We start from the raw sequence: 20,823 nt of genomic DNA on the forward strand, positions 1-20,823 counted from the left end.
AGTCTCCTTCCCCTCCCAGTAGCTGGATGGCTTCATTGGTCCATCATCCCAGAGGAGCACAAGAATAGCACCGAGAGTACTAGGCATGTCTGAGAGCCCAGAGGACGGGGACCAGAGCACAGACCTAGTAGCACAGCAGCGGGTATCAGCAAGGGAGTTGATTGGAGATGCATTTTGTGGAGACCGCTAAGCATTCAGCTGCTTCTTTAAGGTGGAGTTTGTAGAGACCTGCCATCTGCTGGCAAATCATACTAATCACATTCAGCATCCTCTGATGGTGGGGAAATAAGGGCTTTGAAGTGGAGGGAGACTGTTTTTACGCTGCCTGGTTATGTTCCCATTGCTGTCTGAATGTTTGCTTTCTCACACTGCTAGGAGAAATGGATTTCTGGACACTTTTAAAGTCTTAAGCAAATGAATACATCCAGTTAAAATGAATCCAAAGAGTTGATCTGAAGTCACAAGTCATAGTAACAAATACAGGTGAAATAGCGTGTGGGTTTTCCTTTTGAGAAATCATGAGTGACCTTCATCAATACTGTAAGTTGGCTGATTAAAAGGTCAAGACAATTTTAGCCTCATCGTACCTGAATTGCAAGCCCTCGCTGGAAAGTCTTGTCTGATAAGAGCAACATCAAATAGAGACCTAGAGGGCCTTCAAGTTATGTTCTGCCCCCTAGGCAGGCAGCACAGAAGCTATACCAGGTTTTGGAGCTTAAAGGGCCTGATCCTGTGAGGAACCAAGTAATCGATTCCATGTGCACTTCACTGGGACTAGAAGACATTTAACATTGTGCAAAATCAGACCCTCCACTCCCCGCCCTCTACCCAGGGCTGTGTTCCCAGCACTGGTCTACAAATGTGATTGCTAGCCCTCTCTGGTTGTGTTCATTTAAACTCTTCCAAGAGGCTGTTCAAAATCTTACAACCACCTTAGCATTGTCAGAGGGAAGTAGAGTAAATATAAGCTCCCTTGGCTTTATCTGTCTGGAAAACAGAAGCAGTAAGGGCTTGTAGCATTTAACACTTCTCATGATCCTCTATAGCTGGTAGCCCAAGGCTAAAGAGCGCAGTCTAAAGCCCATTTAAGTCAATAGGTGTATCTCAACTGATACCAGTGGAATCTGAATCAGGCCCTTCAGAAAGAAAGCAGTGTGCCTGGGGGATATTGATTGGGTTGATATCATCTTTGGTTAATTATTTTCTAGGCTCGGGGTGAGGAGCTGTTGCTGACTCAATCTTTGTGGTACGATTATTTTATTGATGGCAAAGGACAGAGATGCTAGGACAGGTTTTTGATGCTGTCAAGCTAGACAAATAACCAAAAAGGATTATCAGTAACAAAAATCATGCATAGTAAAAAATTAAGCTTGTGGCAAAAGCCTGAATCCCGGATTCTTCCCACATCGTTAAGTATCGTTTTGTGGGGATCACTCCCTCCAAAATGTACCCACAAGGCAAGGCAGCATCCTGCTGCATCTGCTAAAAGGATGTCATGCACAGCTGTCTGCCGCTGCATGAATGCGGCCATACTGGTTCTGGATCAAGAGAGTGCCATAAGCTACCTTCTGAATAGGTAGTATTGTAGCCACACGGTAAAGCACTTGGGCTAGTTGGATCCAGAAGTGGTGCAGACTGCTTCAGTTCTGTCAACCAGCCAAGACTATCTTTCCATTGATGGAGTAGCACTGCTGACCACTGCGTACTCCATGGATGTAGGAACTTATCCTGCCCTAGCACGGCAGTGCTTTTGTCCTAGAGCGCAAAGCAAGGAAATTAGGAAAGCAGACTGAAATTGGGCCTAGACACTGGTTTCACTTCTGCCATACAGACTGGTCTTGTTAACTGTGGCAACCCCTAGTAGTCAGTGTGACTTGCCTGAAAGAGAAACAGCACCTCTTTTGGAATAGGCTGGGGCATTTGGTCATGGCAAGCTCACTGAACAGCACCTGCCATCTACTGAATTACCAGCCCCATTATGCCAGGCTTGTGTGCTCTGCAGGTGTCCCTGATGTGAGTACTGACCTAGCCCAGTTCTGCACAGGTTATGAGAAATGATGGAGGCTGACAGCACAAAATGCACAACTACAAGCAAACCAAATGCTTCCAATTTCCTAGCATAAGTGACACCTATAAGGGACAGTCAGGCAAACACAATGTTTACAATAAGTTGCTGTGCTCTCAAGAAAGCGGCATCCGCCGAAAGCATGATTCAGTGAAGAGCAATTTATTGGCTGAGGTGAGTATCCAGGGAGTTTGGGAGAAGAGCTATTTATACAGACTTTACAATGCACTCTGAGTCAGTCTGTGTTGTTTCTCCTTCATTCTTATGGTGAGCAGGATCTCTAGTCTGGATTTCAAGGCTCTGGTGCTACTGTTCATTGTCAATGACATGGATTTGTAGCCCTTGCATCACTTAGAGCTTAAGCTTGAAAAAGAAAGGAAGGAGCTTACAATACAGAGAAAATTACAGCGTAGGTCTGCTGCCTGTTGAAATATGGGTGGTTTTGTGTGCCTCTCTTAAATTGAGCTTCCCCTGTATCCAGCCGGACAGGCGGCACCTGCACAGGATGGCAGCACTCCGTCCCCGCCTGCCTGTACCCCCTAGGGCCTTCTCAAGTACCCCCAGGGGTACACGTACTCCCTGTTGACAACCCCTGCCCTAGAGTATAAACACATTGGCCCTACATGAAGCTTCAGCTGCTCCAAAGGCCCTTCTCAGCGTTTTCACGCATATTCCTGGGGTCTGGGTGCCTAGACCTGACCTGGCAATGTGTGTGCTTACAGATTCTCATTGGCTGTAACCAGAGCAGCAGCATGTGTGTCTCCAGCTGAAACCCCTCACGGAAATGCATGTGTTTGCATAGATCCTGAATGTCCATAGCTGACATGCGTCTACTTGCAACCAGCCTGCCGACTGATCTCGAGAGCCTTTCCAGCCTCACCTCTCTGCCATGTGTGATCTGGGAAAAAGATATTAGAAAAAACTCTCTCAGGAGGAGGATGGTGAGGCAGTAGAACAGGCTGCCCAGAGAGGTGGCGCAGTCTCCATCCTTGGAGGTTTTAAAGATCCAGGTAGACAAAGCTTTGGCTGAGATGATCTATTTTGGGCTGGTCCTGCCTTGAGCAGGGGGCTGGATTAGATGTGACCTCCCGAGGTCCCTTCCCACCTGAACTTTCTGTGATTCTAGGACCTGACATGTGTGTTCCTGAAGGTTTTAAAGACCCAAGCAGACAAAGCCCTGGCTGGGATGATGCAGTTGGGGCTGGTCCAGCTTTGAGCAGGGAGCTAGAGTAGATGTGACCTCCTGACATCCCTTCCACCCTGAATTTTCTGTATTTCTAGGACCTGACCTGCGCGTTCCTGGGGCCTGCCCGGGCAAAACACGTGTGCTCACCCACACAGCTCCCCCAGTGTCCGCTCCTGGAGCCAGCACGCATGCGCACTGAGGACAGCCACCCAGCCCGGCGCAGCCCTACCCACGTGCTCCGAGCGGAAGGAAGCCGCCGGGAGCTTCCCCCCCAGTGCGCAGGCGCCGGGCGACGCGCGCGATTGGCTGGCGGTGCGCATGCGCCCTGATAGAGCGCGCATGCGCGGGCGGTGGGCTGGCGGCGGCCGAGGAGCCTTAAAATGGAAGATGAGGAGGTCGCCGAGAGCTGGGAGGAGGCGGCCGACAGCGGGGTAAGGGTGGCCTCAACTCCCACTCCGCGCGCGGAGGCACCGGGGCTCGGCGGCGGCGCGGCCGGGGTCGCTCGGGCTTGGCAGCGCCCGACTAGGCCTCTTAAAGGGGCTGCGTCCCCTTTTCCTGCGCCCCCCCCTTCCGGGTTCCTCATGCCCCTGGGCTCCAGGGCGGGGCTGGCAGGTGCCCAGGATGCCGGTGCAGGGCAGGAGTGGTGCTAGCTGATGCGGGGGAGTGGCTTCTCCCTTCTATTCAGCACTGGGGAGGCCACCTCTGGATTTTTGGGTCCAGCTGTGCCCCCCTCCACTGCAGAAAGGATGTGAGTGAGTTGGAGAGAGTCCAGTGAAGAGGAAGGAAAATAGTTCAGGGCTGGGGGAGAGCACTGGGAGGAGAGGCTGAGGAAAATGGGCTGGTTTAGTTTGCAGATGGGAAGACTGAGGGGGGGGTAGCAGCCTGGTGCCCAACTGTGGGGGGCTGAACCTTTCCAGCCCCTCTTGTCTATGAAACTCCCTTCGAAGAGGATGGAGCTGGGCTGTTCTCAGCGGCGGCAGATGACAGAACAAGCAGCAATGGGCACAAGCTGTAGCAAGGGAAGTTGAGGTTGGATATTAAGGAAAACTTTCTCACCCAGAAGGTAGTAAAGCACCAGAGCAGGTTACCCAGGAAGGTGCTTGGAGGTTTTAAGATCTAGGTAGACTTGACTTGGGATGATGTAGTTGGGGCTGGTCCTGCCTGGAGCAGGGGTTGGACTAGATGTGACTTCCCAAGGTCCCTTCCCACCCTCATTGTCGGCGAGTGGCCCCGTCCCTGCGCAGACCCGGCTGGACTCGGCTTTTGCCGCCAGGTCTGCCCCTTCCTTCCGCGCCGGTTGGAAAAGAACTTCCCGGTGCTCGTTGTAAGCCAACGGCCTGCTCCTTCCACCTGCCAGCCTCTACTCTCAGAGGGCTGTTTTGGGACCCTTTCCAGGTTGCAGGGCGGCACGCCTCTGGTTATCTGCTCCAGACATGACTTGACTCTCTCTCCTCCGCTGTGAAACATTAAAGATCTTCTTTCTAGCCCCCAGGAGAGGCAGGGTTCCCTTCTGAAATCCTCTTCTGAAGGCGCACGTGGGTATGGTGTGACACGTTAGAGTCCAGCGAGGCTAGAATTATTGCTTGGTGTTCAGGAGTCGGCTTTGTCACTTGCATTTCCACATCAGAAGGTGCCTGAAGGGTCCCAAATGCTTGCACTCATCATTACACTATTGGAAGTACATGGTTGTTTGAAGTGTAGCAGGGGTGGATGATCAGTAGGAGGTATACACCTGCTGAGTCAGGGAAGGGGAAATTGCTCAGTGACATAAGAGCAAACCACTATTGTGAACAGGTTCTCTAATGTTTGCAAAGCAGACAGGCTAAGTAACAAACAGTGTGAGTTGCGAAGAGCTAGAATTTCATCTTGGATGTTGCTCTCTACACTCTTCTCCCTGATTAAAATGATATTAAATTGTTATAGGGTATTTGGGTTACAGTCTGTGTGAGAGTATGTTAAGCAATGGTAAGCTTGTAAGCCTGGGTCTTCAAGTAGCGTGTGAGATGTCAGTGATGCACCGGTAGCGTGTGGTCAGGTGCATAAAGGCTGTTTCACTGATGGTGCTGATCCTTCATGCTGCGGGGAGCATTGTCATGACTGCTGGGGATGAGTCTACATCTCATTAAACAGTTCTATCGGGGAACCTAATTTAGGAAAATCTCATTTTTGGTGCTGTTCCTCCCCAAACTGCTTTCCCAGTGGAGTCCAGAAGACCAAAGCTACTGGGTATGGCCCATAGTCGGCTACACTAGGAAGCAGACTGAGAGTTGAGTTGTAAATGCTCAATGCCAACAGCGGTATACGTTGTAGCTGTGTTGGTCTAAAGATGTGGGCAGACAAGGTTCTTTGGGTAAATCTGATATCTTTTATTAGATCAATTCAAGTAGGTGGAAAAATTCTTAGCAAGCTCTTGGGTACAAATACTTCCTCATCCTGACAAAGGGTATCTGCAGTTGGTGCGCGCTCTTCCTGCATGGAATGAATAGTAAACAAGCCAGAGGCTGGCATACAGGCAAGAAAACCAACCTCTGGCTTTCAAAGAAAGCTTGCAAAGAAGAATTTTTCCAACTATTTGAGTTGGCCTAAAAAAAGATATCAGATTTACCCAAAGAACCTTGTCTGCCAGTGCTTACAGCTGCTTCTAAAACCAATCAATGTCTTCATGTCTGTTAAGAGCAAACCTAACTGGTTCCAGTGTTGGACCAACCACCCTGGATGGATACTCCATAAGAGTTGACAGTGGGACCAGAGTTGCCAGTGGTGGAGAAAGGGCCAAATGAGAAGAGAAATAAGAAGCAAATAATGGGAGAGGTTCGGAAATGAGCTGAAGGACAGGGCAGGCCGTGTGACTCTTATCACAAAAGATAAACTTGCCAAATTAAAGCCAAGTAAAAATAGATATACTTGCTTGAGAACAGCTACTGTACCTACTGCCAGGCTGTGACATTTGAGAACTGCTTTAGTAGAACTGCCCCAGTCTGAATTATGAGGAAGAGTTATGTACAAGATCCCAACGACTGACCTGATCTTCAGTTGCCAATAGGTCATTGCATAGGACACGGCAAGACTCTTTCTCCATCTGTTCCTGGCTCTGTGTAGTACACGGTTGATGACTGCTACATCCAGAGCTTACCTAGCAGAGTGAGACGGGCAGGATTTTTCTTACTGAGCAGGTGAAAGAAACATAAGTGCTTAACTCTGGTCGTTTATATTCTAACAGAATGGGTGAAATGGTATTCTAGAAATGGTATACTTTCACCCAGTGCATGCTTAAATATTTTAATATCGCAGCTATTCAGATGGGTATGCCTGGGTAGTTCAGGGCGAACATTAGACTCTTACAAGACTGATATCAGTAGAAATCATGTAGTTCTAAGACTCCACATGAAAAGTTGTATTCAAACTTACACCTGCCTCTGCAGGGTACTCCATGCATCATTTTGGTGCACGAGAGCCAGAAAGTGAAAGGGATTATTCTAGATGGATCACTGTCAAAGGTAAATACAGTGGAGAAGGGGGGAGAAATCCTAAATTGCAGGTATCTTTTAAGAACATGCATAATCCAACGTACTGGTATTGGTAGCAAGCACAAAAAATGTAAACATGAGACGTCATGGATGGTTGCCCTTTAGCTAATGTTTCTAGCATTTTTCCAGTGGCGTCTTTGCTGAAGACATGTGACTGACTCACTAGTGTTTAGTCACTTGCATTATATGGATATTGTAATATCTTTTTACATGGTGAAACTTGGAGATAAATTATCACCTAAGTAGCAATAAAGACATGTAGAAAAGTGACCCACAAAGGATTTTTAAGCAACCAGGCCTTTGTTTTTGCCTCTTGTTGGTGTCTGGCACATAAAGAAGACCCGAAGTGTTGTATAGCTTGTGTTTGCTTTTATCTTCTGCTTTAAGAGACCACGGACATGAACTCTGGTCTCCCTGGGTGGTGTTAGAGCAGTGGTTCTCAAATTTATTAGACTCGGGACACTCCTCCATAACTTTTGTGAATTGAGTGGCACAAAAATTTCAAAAACAAACTTCTATATTACAGAGCTTACCTCCTTGTAGAGGGGATGGATAGTGGGGATGGGGAATTGTCTAAGCAGTGGTAAGTCTGTTTTTCTGTCTAATTTATCTGCTTATCTCCTTGCACCTTGCTCATCTTGCAACTCAAGGCACCCTTCAAAGGATCTGATGGCACTCCAGGGTGCCCTGATACTGTAGTTAAGAAACACTCTACTAGAGGCAGACAAGGTTCCTTCGTCAGGCTCAGGAAGCTGCAGCAGTTGGTGTGTGCTCTTCCTGGATGGAAGCCTGATGAAGGGTTTTTGAACCCGAAAGCTTGCTTAATAACTATTCTCCAACCATTTGGGTTGGTCTAATAAAAGATACCAAATTCACCCAAGGAACCTTGTCTGCCTATATCCTTAGACCAACACGGCTACAACCTAAACCCCTGCATTCTACTAGAGGGACACTCAAGTGTTCAGGCATGAATGTGAAAGCTAGTGACACAAATCCAAGATGCTGATGATTGTCTTGGCCTCCTATTTCTAGTGTTGTCATTTCACCCACTGTTGCTGTTCTTTAGGGACTGACAAATCTTGAATGTCCAGTGTAAGGGGGGGGCGGGAAAATCAGAAAGGCCTTTCTCATATGCTTGGAAAATAAAACGCACACAGCTACTCAGCAAATGGGCACAAGTTAAAGTTTCTTTGTTGCTGGTCACTTCTTAACTAGTAGGTCAGACACCTGAGGACTGAACGCCTACCAGCTTTTCTCTCATCTGTGTGAGCCTGAATACCATCTCGGATATTTTTGCTTTAGCCATTATTAATTTTACATGTCTTATCAAATCCCCCATTGTGGCAGCATCTGAATTCCTTCCAGCATTTCACTTATTTTATCCCAATATAGCCCTGTGAGGTAGGGACATGCTGCTTCTTCATATAGATGGGCAAATGAGGTACAAAGAGGAAGAAAAAAAACAAAACAATTTCCCTAAAGTCATAGACTTCCTATGTGTCAGCGCAGGGGGGATTGAGCCTAACCACTAACATTGCTTAGGGTGTAGTCAGCTTCCTGTCTGCATAGCTCTCTTTTTTTTTTTTTTCTCTGCTATAGGGGAGCATGGAAACAAAAACTGGCAGAGCAGTTTGTGGTAGCTGTAATGTCTGGACCTGTCACACTTGGTTTCAAAATCCAATACACTTCAAACTAGCATCTTCACTTCAGGGTTACGTGGACATGTACTATACCAGTCTGAGCTCTAAATCATGTTTTATGTTTGCTCATCTGTTCATCTCCATGATGCATACTTCTGAAATTGCTAAGGCTGCTAATAGCAAGAATTCTTGCAAGTGATATCTCTTGTTGGACCAGATGCATAAATGGGGTAGACATAGGCAAGCTTTTTGGGTATCGCAGTACCCTTCCTCAGGCTGACCAACACTAAACGGAATATAACCTTTTGTTTTGTGCTGATACAGTGGTGGTGGTCCAGAAGGAAGATGCGCTTTTTCAAAAGTAGACTGCGAAGAGAAAGTCACCATCGCTGTTCATGTGTAGTTTAAAAAAAAAAAAAAATCCAGCTGTATTAATGTCTGTCTGCTGCAAGAGGCTACTTAGCTTGCTTAAAACAAACCACCACTTGCATTTGGTGAAGGGGAAGAGCGATCATTGCTTATGGGCTCAGAGGACTTTAATGTGGGTGTGTTACTAATGCTTTTGTTCATGAAACTAGCAACAGCAGCATTTTTTCACACTTTTCATTAGGTGATGCAGTTTTGACCTAAACCAAGCCCTCTGTACCCACTGCAGTTAGACAGCTCTGCACTCTGATGTGACTAATTCTGATTTCTTCTCTTAGCAAGGTGGCTCGCTGGGATAGATGAACTTTTTGTCACATCCCAGTAATATCTCCTTCAGAGCTGCTTTGAGTAGTTCTGCGGCCGAAAAGTTCTTCAGAGGTGTTATGTTCGTATCGCATGCTCAGAAGGCAGTGGTGTTAAACTTCTTTAAAAATAAGTCTTGATTTCAAATTTAGGACCCATTGCTAGTTTATTACAATATGTATTGTACGAGCTTTCTGTGCAGGCTTAAAACTAAACCTCGCATAGTTCAAAGTCTAAGTTTAACTTGGACCCTGCCCCCTGGCTAGATGTGTCTTGTGATACGGAGCCCCTGAGTAGCAGAGACTTCAATTTTTTAAAATTTTTTTTTATTCTCAATTGCCAGCTGAAAATATGAGCAGTTGAGCAGAAGAGACTGGGTCTTGCAGATGCCTTCTATGATTGTATGTTGTACCTCTTTACTTGCAGGCTCAAAATATTGCACGTGTTCCTGCGAAACAGCCTGGGCACTAATGGAAGTAGCTGTCTGAAACGGAGCTCAGGGTGTCCCCACTCGAAACCCGCGCTTCAGTTGCAAAGTCTTGCCACCCCTTTATGTTAAAGGGCTGAATTTAGGTTGTTGCCTAAGCTGTTGCAGTACATTTTAACCAACTTCAGCCATGATCAAAGTACAGAGAAGTCAGGGTCAAATATTTAAGAACCTCATTTGTAGATTGACAAGCTGCATTGCTCCCTCTAGTCACAAAAGAGCAATTTGGTGGAGTCGGGCAAATACAGTGAGATGCTAGTGCATAAATATAGGATTACACAGCTCTCAGTTCATTGCAAGATTAATAATAACTGAGGAGATTTGCGGCTAACAATATAGACAGTATAGGGATGAACTTTGATGTCAAGGACTATAAAGGGATATGGAAAATATTGCCACTTCCTGGAGTTCATATCCAGTCCAGAGCTCACAGGTGCTTTGAAACTGGGGCACGTAGGTTTATAGACTGTCACCTAGGCCTGCCAGACAGTTGTGGCAGCTCCCGTTTCCCAGTCTAGCTGCAGAGGCTTCTGACAAGCATTAAGGAAGATCGAAGCATCTCTGAAGTTGAAAGCAGCCTGGGTCTTCTCAGCCTTGCATTAGCTACAGACTGCAGCCAGGATTTAATGAAAGCAGAGTAGCCTGGAGAATTAATTAATGGAGCAGTCTGATTCCCAACAGCCTCAGGAATCGAAATGTTCCATTAATTAATGGAACATTAATTTCTCTTCAGAGGAAAGAAATGGATACTTAATGGAGAAACAAATTAGTCGTATCTTAGAATTATCTCATGTTTGAGGGTCTCCCAAAGCACCTTATTTGGATTTTTGTGGCTTTATGGCTGAATTATGTACTTAATAATGGCTTATACAGTCGTGAAAGCTAAAACCTATTTCTGCTGAGAAAGGGAATGCTAGGTCACTGGGGTCATTGATAAAAGCCAATGGGATCTTTGATAATTGGTAGAAATCACCTTGTTTAACGGTATCGTAAGACAAAATGATTCCAGAGCTAAAACCTACTCAATTTATTCACTTGAACCATTTTGGTGTATTCAGCAGAAATCTGTAGTAAGGGATGTGCCTGGTGTTCTTGAGAGCTGTAACAGTCTGATAACGTTTTAGGAAGGTGTAGTACCTGGTGATGGTTACAGTGTGTGCTGCCAATATGGAAGTTTGGATATTTTCTCTCTTTCCTCCCAGGTAACCCCAAATTGTTGCGTAAGCTTATCCTTAAAAAGACACCACTCCCACAATATTAAGGAATTATGTAATCTCTGCAAAGCTTTCTTGCTCCTTTGTTTCTAAGGGGCTTCTCAGCAAGGGAGAAACAGATTATGCAGGGGAAAGAATGAGACTACTTTTGCATTTCATCACTCTTGAGTTATCTTTTTTTCCCCCAGTTTACTTAACTTGAGACAGAAGTGAGAAAGACCAGTGATTACTGGAAAGGAGCATTAATGCATCAAATAGATTCATTTAACATGAAAGCAAAGAAACCCTACAGAGAAACCACATGTATAAAACATAGAAATACCAGTAAATGTGAAGTCTAAACATTTATAGAAAATCTTCAGAAATAACTGGGACAAAAGCAATGCCTTCTCTTTATTTGCACCCCTGCAGAATTTCTGCCTCTAATGAACTTAAAGGAGTTTCCTTCTCACGGTACGTGTCTGTTGAGCGTGGTAAATTGGAGGGCTCCAAGCTCAGACCAGGCTGTTGTGAATACACCTGAGACTTGCCTGTGCTCTAAGGCTTTGCTGGGAAAGCTCTACTGGCAGCCTCTCGTCCCAGTGGAGATGCAGTTTCTGCTGACATGAGTTTTCTTGCCAGTATGGATTCATTTCTTGGACGGAATAAGCTGTACTGACAGGAAGACTCTTGGCTTGCATAACTGTCGACATGAGAAATTTCAGAGTATAATGTGTTGAGGGGGCTGACTTTTTTTTTTTTTTATTTTTATTTTTTTTCCCCCCCACAACCTGACTGGCATGATTAAGAGCCGACTAAGCCTAATTCTTGATTTTTCTTTCTTACCGCAACCTCAAATTAAAGAAGCACCCTCTGATTGTGTGAACTGGACTAGAGGACCTTGTGACATCCCTTTCAGCTCTACTTCCCCATGATCCTATGAACCAGACCTGCTTGGTGTGGCATGGTTTTGAACTCCAGACAAAAAAGATGTCCGTGGTGAGCATATTTAGGTTACCTTGGAGAATGGGTGCCCTTCATCTCCTGTTCTGTAGCATATGCTAGAAAATGTAGATGCATAGTGGAGTCTCCCGCAAGCGACTAAAGCTAAACGACTAAAGCTATATTAGGTTTGCCTCGTGTACTGAACAACAGCTTCATAATGGATGTGTCAAATTACTTTTCAGTGAGTCCTGATATTTTAGTGCGTCTTGGCATTTGTCTCTAATGCAGATGGAAGGACATGTTGATATTTAATGCTAAGGTCAGGATAAATATTCCACTTCTGTTAATTCCCCATCCATAAACAGGTTCTTAATGCCAAGGAGTAGTGTTTTGCATATTCTTTCTGTTGGATTCCCTTTGGTCTTTAAAAATGACTGTGATGAAGCAGCCTATGGGAATTCTTTACTAAATTAAGAATCTGGTCACAGGTCCCTCTTTCAGGAGGAGGAAGAAAGGGGGTGTAAAATGGGTTGATGTTAGCAAGAGCTACACATACCGTGCTCAGGAAGAACAGCAAGCTTAATTGTATCATGCTAGTGAAACAGGAGGACAAAGGAGCCTTCTGTAAGAAAAGCTAACAACATCAAAAGATTAATAGCATAGTTGGTCCTCATGACTTGCACAACTGCGTACATGCAGGATGATCTTTTCTAATGGTAGGTTTAATTGCATCTCCTGTGAGCTCATGCCTTCCAGTTGTCGTAGTGCTTTTGGCACGCAAAGGCTGTAAGTCAGACCCTAATTTTAACATGTTATCTGCCCAGCTTAATGACATAGTGCAGCCGTAGGAGGATGGAAGATAGTTGGCATCAGCCGGAAAACATCTTCCCGCAGCGGCTAAAGGCGATCCTATTTCAACTTCAGTGAGGAGAGGAAGATGTGCTGGGTGTACCAAGTCTTCAGGCTAAGTGCGCACATCACATCATCTGATTTGACAGTCTGCTAGACGCGTGGTAACGAGATCACTAGCGTGTTGCCAACTTAATGGACAAATGTTTCTTAATTGTTCATCAAAACATTTTCCAAATTCTAACTTTTCTTACCTTGAGTGTAGAATGCAGCAACGATAGGGAAATGTGAAACAGATCATGACTGCAAGATAGCACCATTATTCAGAAGAAAAATATGTAGTGATTAATATTGTGGGCTTTTGTAATCGCTGAATAAAAACATCTTTAACCCTGATGGCTGGTCCGCTAGTCATCGAAGCTTTCAACACAGTTGGAAGCTCTTAGTTCTGTTGTTGTTCATAGTGGGTATTGGGGTGAAGTTGGAGCCCCACACAAGTGGTGATTATTTGGATCAAGAATGTAACAAGATTAATGTCTGGAGAGGACAGCGTCAGCAGAGAGCCCGACTGTTGTATTGCCATACCGCACAGTAGCAGTGTAATAGCAAGGAGTCCTTAAATGGACAAAGGAATTGCACTACAAAAAGTACAGTGATGGGAAGGAAAGCAATAGAAAACAGATGGAGGTAGGGGGAAAAGTTCTCTTCTCTTACACTTCCAGCATGCAAAGTGAATTGCTGTGATGCAAGAAGAACCACAAGGCAGAACCACTGGTGTAAGAGTGTGTGATGCTCTGTCTGCGGGATGGTTTGAAAGGCAGACATACCAGCTATTTGGCTTTCTACTTTAAGTCACTTAGCATGTGGTCTGTTTAATGACTGGGAGTTAATAGTACAAGTTAGAGCAGTAACCATCCTTCTGAATCCTCAGGATTTATTTAATGACTATAAATATTGCCTAAGTGAAGCGTAAATAACCTGTTGCTAAAATCCAGGGAATACACCCAGGTGACTGATATGTTGGCTTTTTTTTTTCCTTCTATCATCCTTACCCCCTCTGCAGCTCTTTACTGGGAAGATTGACCCACTCACTGGACAATCTGGAGGGGAATGCTGCTAAAGTTGGTGGATTAGTTTTGAAATGGAAAGCGGCGGGGTTTATGGAAATGCTGATGTAGTTTTCAGTGGCTTATACATACTCATCCCCTCTTCTATCTCCTGCCCTAAAAATATTTGCTTCTATCTCAGTTCATGTAGCTGGACTGAGTCTGAGATGGGTGTGCATGTGCACAGTCACCCAAGTTGAGCTAGCAAGGGAACACTGAGTAGGAGGCATTGTGGCACAGATATTGGGTAGCATTGGATTATTTCTTACCCCAATCTCGGGAATATTTTAAAGATGGGGAGTAGAAAATTAATTGTTCTGAATTGTTCTTTTTTGAAAATAATTGTTCTGATGTCAGTGATGCCATGACTGGATGCTGTCTTGTCTGCCTCTGCTGTGACTCTAGGGTTCTTCTGGAGAGGAGAAATTGTCAACCGACTTGCAATGGTTTATACCGTTTGTTGTTAATGGTTCGGTGGGGAAACATTAAAGGGTGACTGAACCCAATTTTGTCTCCTACCAAGAGCACCCAACAAAGCAGGGACATGGTGGGCAGAGGGCCAAGAGAAGATACAGCACTGGTGTGAAGACTGTACAGAGCTAGGCTATTGATCACAAAAGGTAGAAGCCCCCTCCTGCAAAATTACTAAGGTGTGCATTTGTGAGGATGTGGATGAATGCTGGAGAACTGTCTTGAGCACAATAGGGAGTCTGGTAGGTTAGGGGGATGAAGGGGAAAGAAAAGATGCGTGTCTGAGAAGGTGAGGAGCTCAACATCACTGCCCACCGTTGTGATGATGATATTGGTCCACCTGCTTGCCTGGCTATGCAACATTGGCCACGTCCAGATGAGTGTAGACGTTTGGCTCCCAGGGGACAACTGCAGCCGCACATCAGCCAGAGCATGCCTCCTGCCAGCCAGGTTCTGGTTTTGAGCAACACATGATGCCCCTGCGTGCGCTGCTTTGCTTTTTACCTCTGGATATGCAGGGGTCAAAAAAATCCCCATGCTGCCGCCTTGCAGTGTGCAGAACAGCTGAACGTGTACTATGTGACCCTGCAGACATGCCTGTGGCATCACATATCACACAGCTGCACTTGTCTGGATGTGGCCATTGACATGAGAATCTGAAATTGCAGGGGGATCTGTGTTTGAGAGAGACTGAAAACTTACTCCCCAGATTTCCCCAGGCAGGCTGCAGTTTTGGGAAATGTGGCCCAGACCCAATTTCTTCCCACAGTTGCAAGCTGATCCATCCAAAAGCCTTTGCTACTGAATTTGGCTTCTATAAGAGCATCTCTCATCTATCGGAAGCAAAAAACCCTCAAGCAAATGCCTTTGCCTTCTTGAATTTCTTTCTTTTTTTTTTTTTTTATTGTAAGGTATGCAAATTTTTTTGAAGCCGTTAGACTCCTTAATAAGGTGGTACTGCAGTCTGGTGTGTCTGGGCAGGGGCATCTTGAACCTAAGCTAGGCTTTAAGTCACTCTTTGATGTCTTACTGGAATATAGATTAACAAACTGAAGGTTTGCTGGGGTATAGCTTGAAGCCAGCACTTCCTTGAGGAAATGCAAGTTAGTTTCTGTCTAACCTAGGCAACTTATTAACACGATACAGGCTGTATTAATTACTGGTCTAAATTTCTCAACAGTTAGTCGTTTTAAAAGATTCGGGCAGGTAATACGCTCTATGTGTAGAGTCTAAGCCAGTGGTCCTCAAGCTTTTTAGACTCAAGGTTCCCCTTGGAAAATGCCACCTCTTGGTTTCATTCATGTTTTGAATGCAAACATACAGAGCCATTCTTGCGTTGCAAAGAATTCAGAAAGACCACAACAGGTCAGCATGTTGCAAGCAGGACTCCTATTTGAAATCTCTGGGTTTATCGTGTTAATCACGTGTAGGTGTGCAAACACCTAGCCGTGCTAATATTGACAGCACCCTTAAAAGGATCTTGCGGCACCCTACGTTGAGAATCACTGGTCTCAGCTAAGTCGTCAGACCCAAGTCTCATCATTTTCATATGCTTGCAGAACTTTCTTCCCTCTCAGGAGTTTCTAGATCCACTTCCACGGGCCTACTTTGAAGCTTATAATGCTCTTACTGTGCTGTTGGCCAGCTCTTGCCCATGTGAGTTGAACAAGGAGTCAAGCCAAGTATTAAATGGCTTCCTTTAAAAGGCCTGTGGTGGAGGACAGATGTGGGTTGGTTTTCAAATCTGGCTGATGCTTGTGTTCGAAGCAACTGAAATGCTGTTAATGGAGGGCATCGAACTTCAAGCTGCTTCTGCGATGTTGCTCCTATTGCACCTTGCTCCCCAAGCAAGCAGCTAATGAGACGCGGTTGAGGAAACGTCTTTCCAATCTGCCACTTCTGGTTGAAATGCAAGACTCCTTGTGAGAGGCAAATGCTGAACCCCAGAGTTAAAGCTCTTTTCTAACAGGACATAATCCCCTCTGGCCTGGAGCTGACAGATGAGGCAACACTGTCTTGATTAGATCCTCACTGTTTGTCACCAGCCGGTCCCAAGAGACTTCCGGCTGTCAGCCAGGATAGCCATTTCTCCTCTGCCAGTTCCCAGCTGGTCTTTCTGCTGTTGTGGCAGCTGGTGAGGAGGAGGCACCTTCTGCTGCACTTCTCATGTGCATTCCTCCCCTGTTTCCCAACCAGCGTTTCAGCTGGTTACTGCACAAGCTGAGGAGTTCTTGGGGAGAAAACAGACAGCAGGTGCCTATAACTATCTGCAGTAGTCCAAAACGGCTTAACTTTGGCTTGACAATATGTCGTTGCATTTAGCTGAAATGCATTATTGCCACATAGCTTCATGTGACCCCTTTTTGCAACCAGGACATGCAGGATATTGTTACATACCCCCTTTCAGAGCAGAAACACTTTCTGATGGAGTAGCGTCGCCTACGTGGGTGAAAGTTGCAGCCTCTGTGCAGCCAACGGAAACTCTTCGTTATGTGGGGGGGTAATTTTAACAGGTACCTCTGTGCCCTGGCTGGCAGCTGTACCCATTAGGAATGCGAGCAGAGTTAAGGTTTGTCGTAGTAACTATGCTTCTCGTTGGCAAGTCTTCAGCTGGTTGAAAGGCGTCAGTCAGGGCAGAGATTTCTTTTGAAGGAAGATTGTCATAAGTAACAGAATTTTAAATGATTGGCAGAGAGGTTTACAATGGGTAAGCAGGCTCCTGTAGCTTCTGGAGAAATATTGTGTATTGAACTGAGTCTTTGAAGAAGCAGATTTGCTCTGGTGTCGTGTTTGCACTTGGTAGTGATCTGACCTAAAAGGCTCTGAGTTGCTGTTGCAGAGAGCATCTCATCTTCCTAATCCAAATTGCACGGTGTTGCCATGGCTGCTTTGTTGCATTTTGCTCCGGAGGAAGCTTTGCTGGCAGTTGAAGTCCTTGGGGGGGACCCTTGGCATCGGAGGTGCTGTTCAGATGAGGCTATCTTTTTAAAGCTGCCACTCTATCACCATGGAACTGAAAATGCTGCTATATATGTAGCCAGCTTCGGTCTCCAACCGTATTTAGTGTGCTGGTGCTCTTGGAGCACGCGATGAAATGTATGTGACCATTAGGGGTTTCTCCCCACCTCCCCCTGCAAGACTTGTGTCTTTTGAGTGTGACTTACAAGAGAGGCTAGTGCGGTAAAAGAGAAGCACGACTAAAGAAGTGACAGGTGTCTTTAAACAGACTCTGGACTAAGACATGAGATTTCACTCTTTTTCTCTCGTTCCTCTTGTAGGAAATAGATAGACGGTTGGAAAAGAAACTGAAGATCACACAAAAAGAAAGGTAATGGTGATAGTCTGAGATGCTCTTACTCTGGTCTTCCCCGGGTGCAGCTAGATGCTTGCCAATCTGGAGGGCTGGTATGGCGGGCTTGGGCTATTAGAGGTGTCGAACGTAGCGGGTAATCTTTTCACCGAGCTGAGAATTGGGAAGGCTATAATACAGCATGCCGCTAGATGGCACTTGTAATCCATGGCAACATTTGCAGCAATCCTTGTATCTTTATACGGCCACCGCTTTGGGAAAGCCATTTAAAAAAACAAAAAAATGCTGTGGATAGCAGAACGATGAAACGGGTGAGGTCACCAGATCTCTGCCTCTGCCTGCCCTCATCTGGTTTGCTGAGCTATATGCCAGTGAGACTTCCTTTTTTTTGTTTGGCTTCTCTGCATCCTAGTTTGGGCTGGTGAAAGGGAGGAAAAGTTTGTATTTGCTGCTATATGCAAGTTAGGAAATGGGGAGGGTTGTAGTCTCCTGCTTTCTCTTCCTCCTGCTGCAAAAACACTGGTGAGAGTCCATGTATTCATCCTCATTGGGTCATCGGGAGGCTTCGGGTTGTGTTTCCTTCACCATCTGAAAAATCAGACTGCGCTTTGGTGATGGGAAGGTGGGGGGGATTGTGCCAGTGGGTTCGGGGCGGGGTGGGGGGGACTTAATTCCAAAAACCTGGAGCAATGGAGCAAACATAGATGTGGCTAAACCTGATGATGAGTGCTCTCTGAATCCCCGCTCCTGAAGGGGGAACGTTGGCTTAAGCACATGTTCAGCTGTAAGTGCCTAAATCCCTTTTTGTTCCTGAGCGTTAAGGAGTGTTTCAGCTGCTCTGCTGGCTGACTTTTTATCCTTGAAAATTTTGTTCTTAATTTTGTAAGATGGGTGCTGGTTGCAAAACAATTTTACTCTCTCTTCCTGTTACTGAAAAGGGAGATTTTTTTCCTGCTCGGCAGTCTGCTAACCTCTTCTCCCTTCCCCCCTCTTTTTTTCTAATGAAGCGTGGAAGGTTGGTCTTCCTGCCTGTTAGATTTAAGCATACAGGGCAGATCTCCGATGATCAGGTTTACTCCTGTAACAGAGTTGGCAATGTAACAGGGTCTTCAACTACGGTAAGATGCTGCTTTTCATGGAGACAGTTAAACCACAGGGCTCCTGCTCAGAACCCAACAACCTTTCTCATAGCTGGCTGTGTACACTAATCAATTGTTTCTTTTTTCTTCAGTAGTAGAAAATCAAAATCTCCTCCCAAAGTGCCGATTGTGATTCAGGACGACAGCCTTCCCTCAGGTCCTCCCCCGCAGATCAGGATCTTAAAGAGGCCCGCAACTAATGGCGTGCTCAGTAACCCCAACTCTGCGAGCAGACCAGCCTTTCCCGTGAAGTCTCTGGCACAAAGGGAGGCAGAATACGCAGAAGCCAGAAAACGAATTCTGGGCAGCGCGAGCCCAGAAGAGGAACAGGACAAACCCATTCTAGACAGGTGAGATGTGCTGGGCTTTAAAGGCCGTGCCACTTGCACCCTTGCTTCAGCAAATGACTTGCTGCAGATAGCGAGCAAAGGAAGGAAGAGCTGTATTGTGATCTGAATACTTCACACTTGAAATGCAAGATAAACCCCACTAAGAGGCAGGTGCATCCTGTTAGCAAACTTGACAGAGTGTATAAATAATAGAGATGAAAATAGATGCCTGCTGGTGACAGCGCTCATCACGGCCTTTTAAATGCCTTTGCTGAGGACGGGGGGGCCCTGTCTGACATGGCCTGGAGGAGGTAGCACCAAGAGGTCAGCTAAAAATGCCCCTACCAGGGAAAGGGATCATAGTTGACTGCAATGGGGACATAACCTGTGCTGATAATCATTAACCTTCTGCAAAAGGTTGGCAGCTCCTCTGAGCCAGAGGGATGCTACCAGGAAAGGAGCTCATCTGTGGCATTGAGCTGGCTTTCTTGACTCGCTGCTTGTGAGACCAGCTGAGTCTCTCTCCCTGCAAACTAGCTGTATCAGTGAATGTGGGTTGGAAAGTAACAGACAGTTAACATCAGAATCTCTCTTCCCCTCCGAGTATTTTAAGTGTGGATGCGTCTTCATTGCCTCCCGATTTCCATTCACAATAATTTGGCTCTGTCACGTGCAGTTGTTCTGGCATGTGCTCTAACTAAACATGTAATCCCTGGAGCAGTTGTGGGGGAGAAGGCCGTTTGACGCCAGGTTGATGACTCAACCTCTTTGTAAAGGCTTTGGAAGACTTCCCTCTTGTAAAAAATGGAGTTGCTGCATGTGGGTGGGGCAGAAAAGGTGCTTGAAAGGCCTCTTAAAAGAAGCTGATGATAATTGCACATAATGGAGACTGAGCCAAGGCATCTTAATTACCTAGCAGCAGAGCGGTGCCTTGCGCTTGCTGAGTCCTGGCTGCTGAAGAGCAGGGTCAGAGAAATACAGGACTAGCAAACTCTGCATTGCCTTCTCAATGGAAGCACTGTAGAGCTGCAGCCATGGCAGTGATCTTCCCCTGAGCTTAGCAGTATTTATTGGAAGTGTGTGGCATGAGGCAGAAGCATTGCTTATTTTAAAACAGACTCTGATCTCCTCTCCTGCAGACCAACAAGGATCTCCCAGCCAGAAGACAGCAGACAGCTCAACAATGTGATTAGGCAGCCACTGGGTCCTGACGGTTCACAAGGCTTCAAACAGCGCAGATAAATGTGGGCGAGAGATCATGCTGCCGAAAGCAGGGTCAGCTGCCACGGGTTGCACTGCCGTGGTGGACAAATGGACTTGAGCAAAGGGAACTACCTGGTTTACTTGCACTGTGAGCCCCTTTGCTCTGCCCACTGTGACCTTGAACCCCATGCACTGTGACCCCCCCCACCCCCCCATTCCACCCACTGTGATTGGCACACCGACAAGGGCTGTCCCAAGTCGCTGTAAAAGGAAGCGGGGGGCGTTAAGGACTCAAACAGGTGCAGAGTGTTGTGTGTGCCACTTCAGCCGAAGCTAGCGCCAGCAATAATGTTTGTACTTATTAACCTGGGATTTAAAACAAAGATGGGAAACTTCCCCCAAAGCGCATGTTGTCTTCATCACTTCAGAGCAAGTTCTGTTTCAAAGATTTTTTTTTTTTTGTTTGTTTGTTTAGTTTTTGTTTTGGTTTGGGTTTTTTTTTGGGGGGGGGGGGGGGACTTTGTTTTATATATCAGATCAACTTTAAACCAAGTGCATGGGAAGGGTTTTAACCGTTTAGTTTGTTTTAATTGAGAGAGGTAGTTGATAGCATTCTAAGAAAAGGAGTTTCGATGAATTTCCGC

General features: G+C 46.0%; 1 protein-coding gene and 1 long non-coding RNA gene across 11 annotated transcripts; one reads left to right on the forward strand and one right to left on the reverse strand.

Moving 5' to 3' along the window:
• Nucleotides 1–2,221: 2,221 nt before the first annotated feature.
• Nucleotides 2,222–3,440, reverse strand: LOC112550239. The gene is made up of 3 exons (XR_003093960.1): nt 3,399–3,440; nt 2,786–2,963; nt 2,222–2,428 (listed from the first exon to the last, which is right to left on the reverse strand). It is a non-coding gene; the product is annotated as an uncharacterized LOC112550239 (long non-coding RNA).
• Nucleotides 3,441–3,541: 101 nt separating this feature from the next.
• SZRD1 (SUZ RNA binding domain containing 1) lies at nt 3,542–20,582 on the forward strand. 10 transcript variants are annotated; one of them, XM_025203659.1, is made up of 6 exons: nt 3,547–3,682; nt 11,692–11,826; nt 13,685–13,742; nt 17,477–17,526; nt 18,740–18,997; nt 20,116–20,582. In XM_025203659.1, exons 2-6 carry the CDS (start codon nt 11,792–11,794, stop codon nt 20,216–20,218), a joined length of 504 nt encoding a protein of 167 aa, XP_025059444.1. In that variant the 5' UTR covers nt 3,547–3,682; nt 11,692–11,791; the 3' UTR covers nt 20,219–20,582. The 10 variants fall into 10 exon arrangements, with proteins under 10 accessions (XP_006023276.1, XP_014375234.1, XP_025059444.1 ...); XM_025203661.1 differs by having other exon boundaries at nt 18,743–18,997; XM_025203660.1 differs by lacking the exon at nt 3,547–3,682 and adding an exon at nt 5,996–6,424.
• Nucleotides 20,583–20,823: the final 241 nt, after the last annotated feature.

The sequence above is a fragment of the Alligator sinensis genome, unplaced genomic scaffold (assembly GCF_000455745.1).
Source record: "Alligator sinensis unplaced genomic scaffold, ASM45574v1 scaffold512_1, whole genome shotgun sequence".
Taxonomy (NCBI): Eukaryota; Metazoa; Chordata; order Crocodylia; family Alligatoridae; genus Alligator; species Alligator sinensis.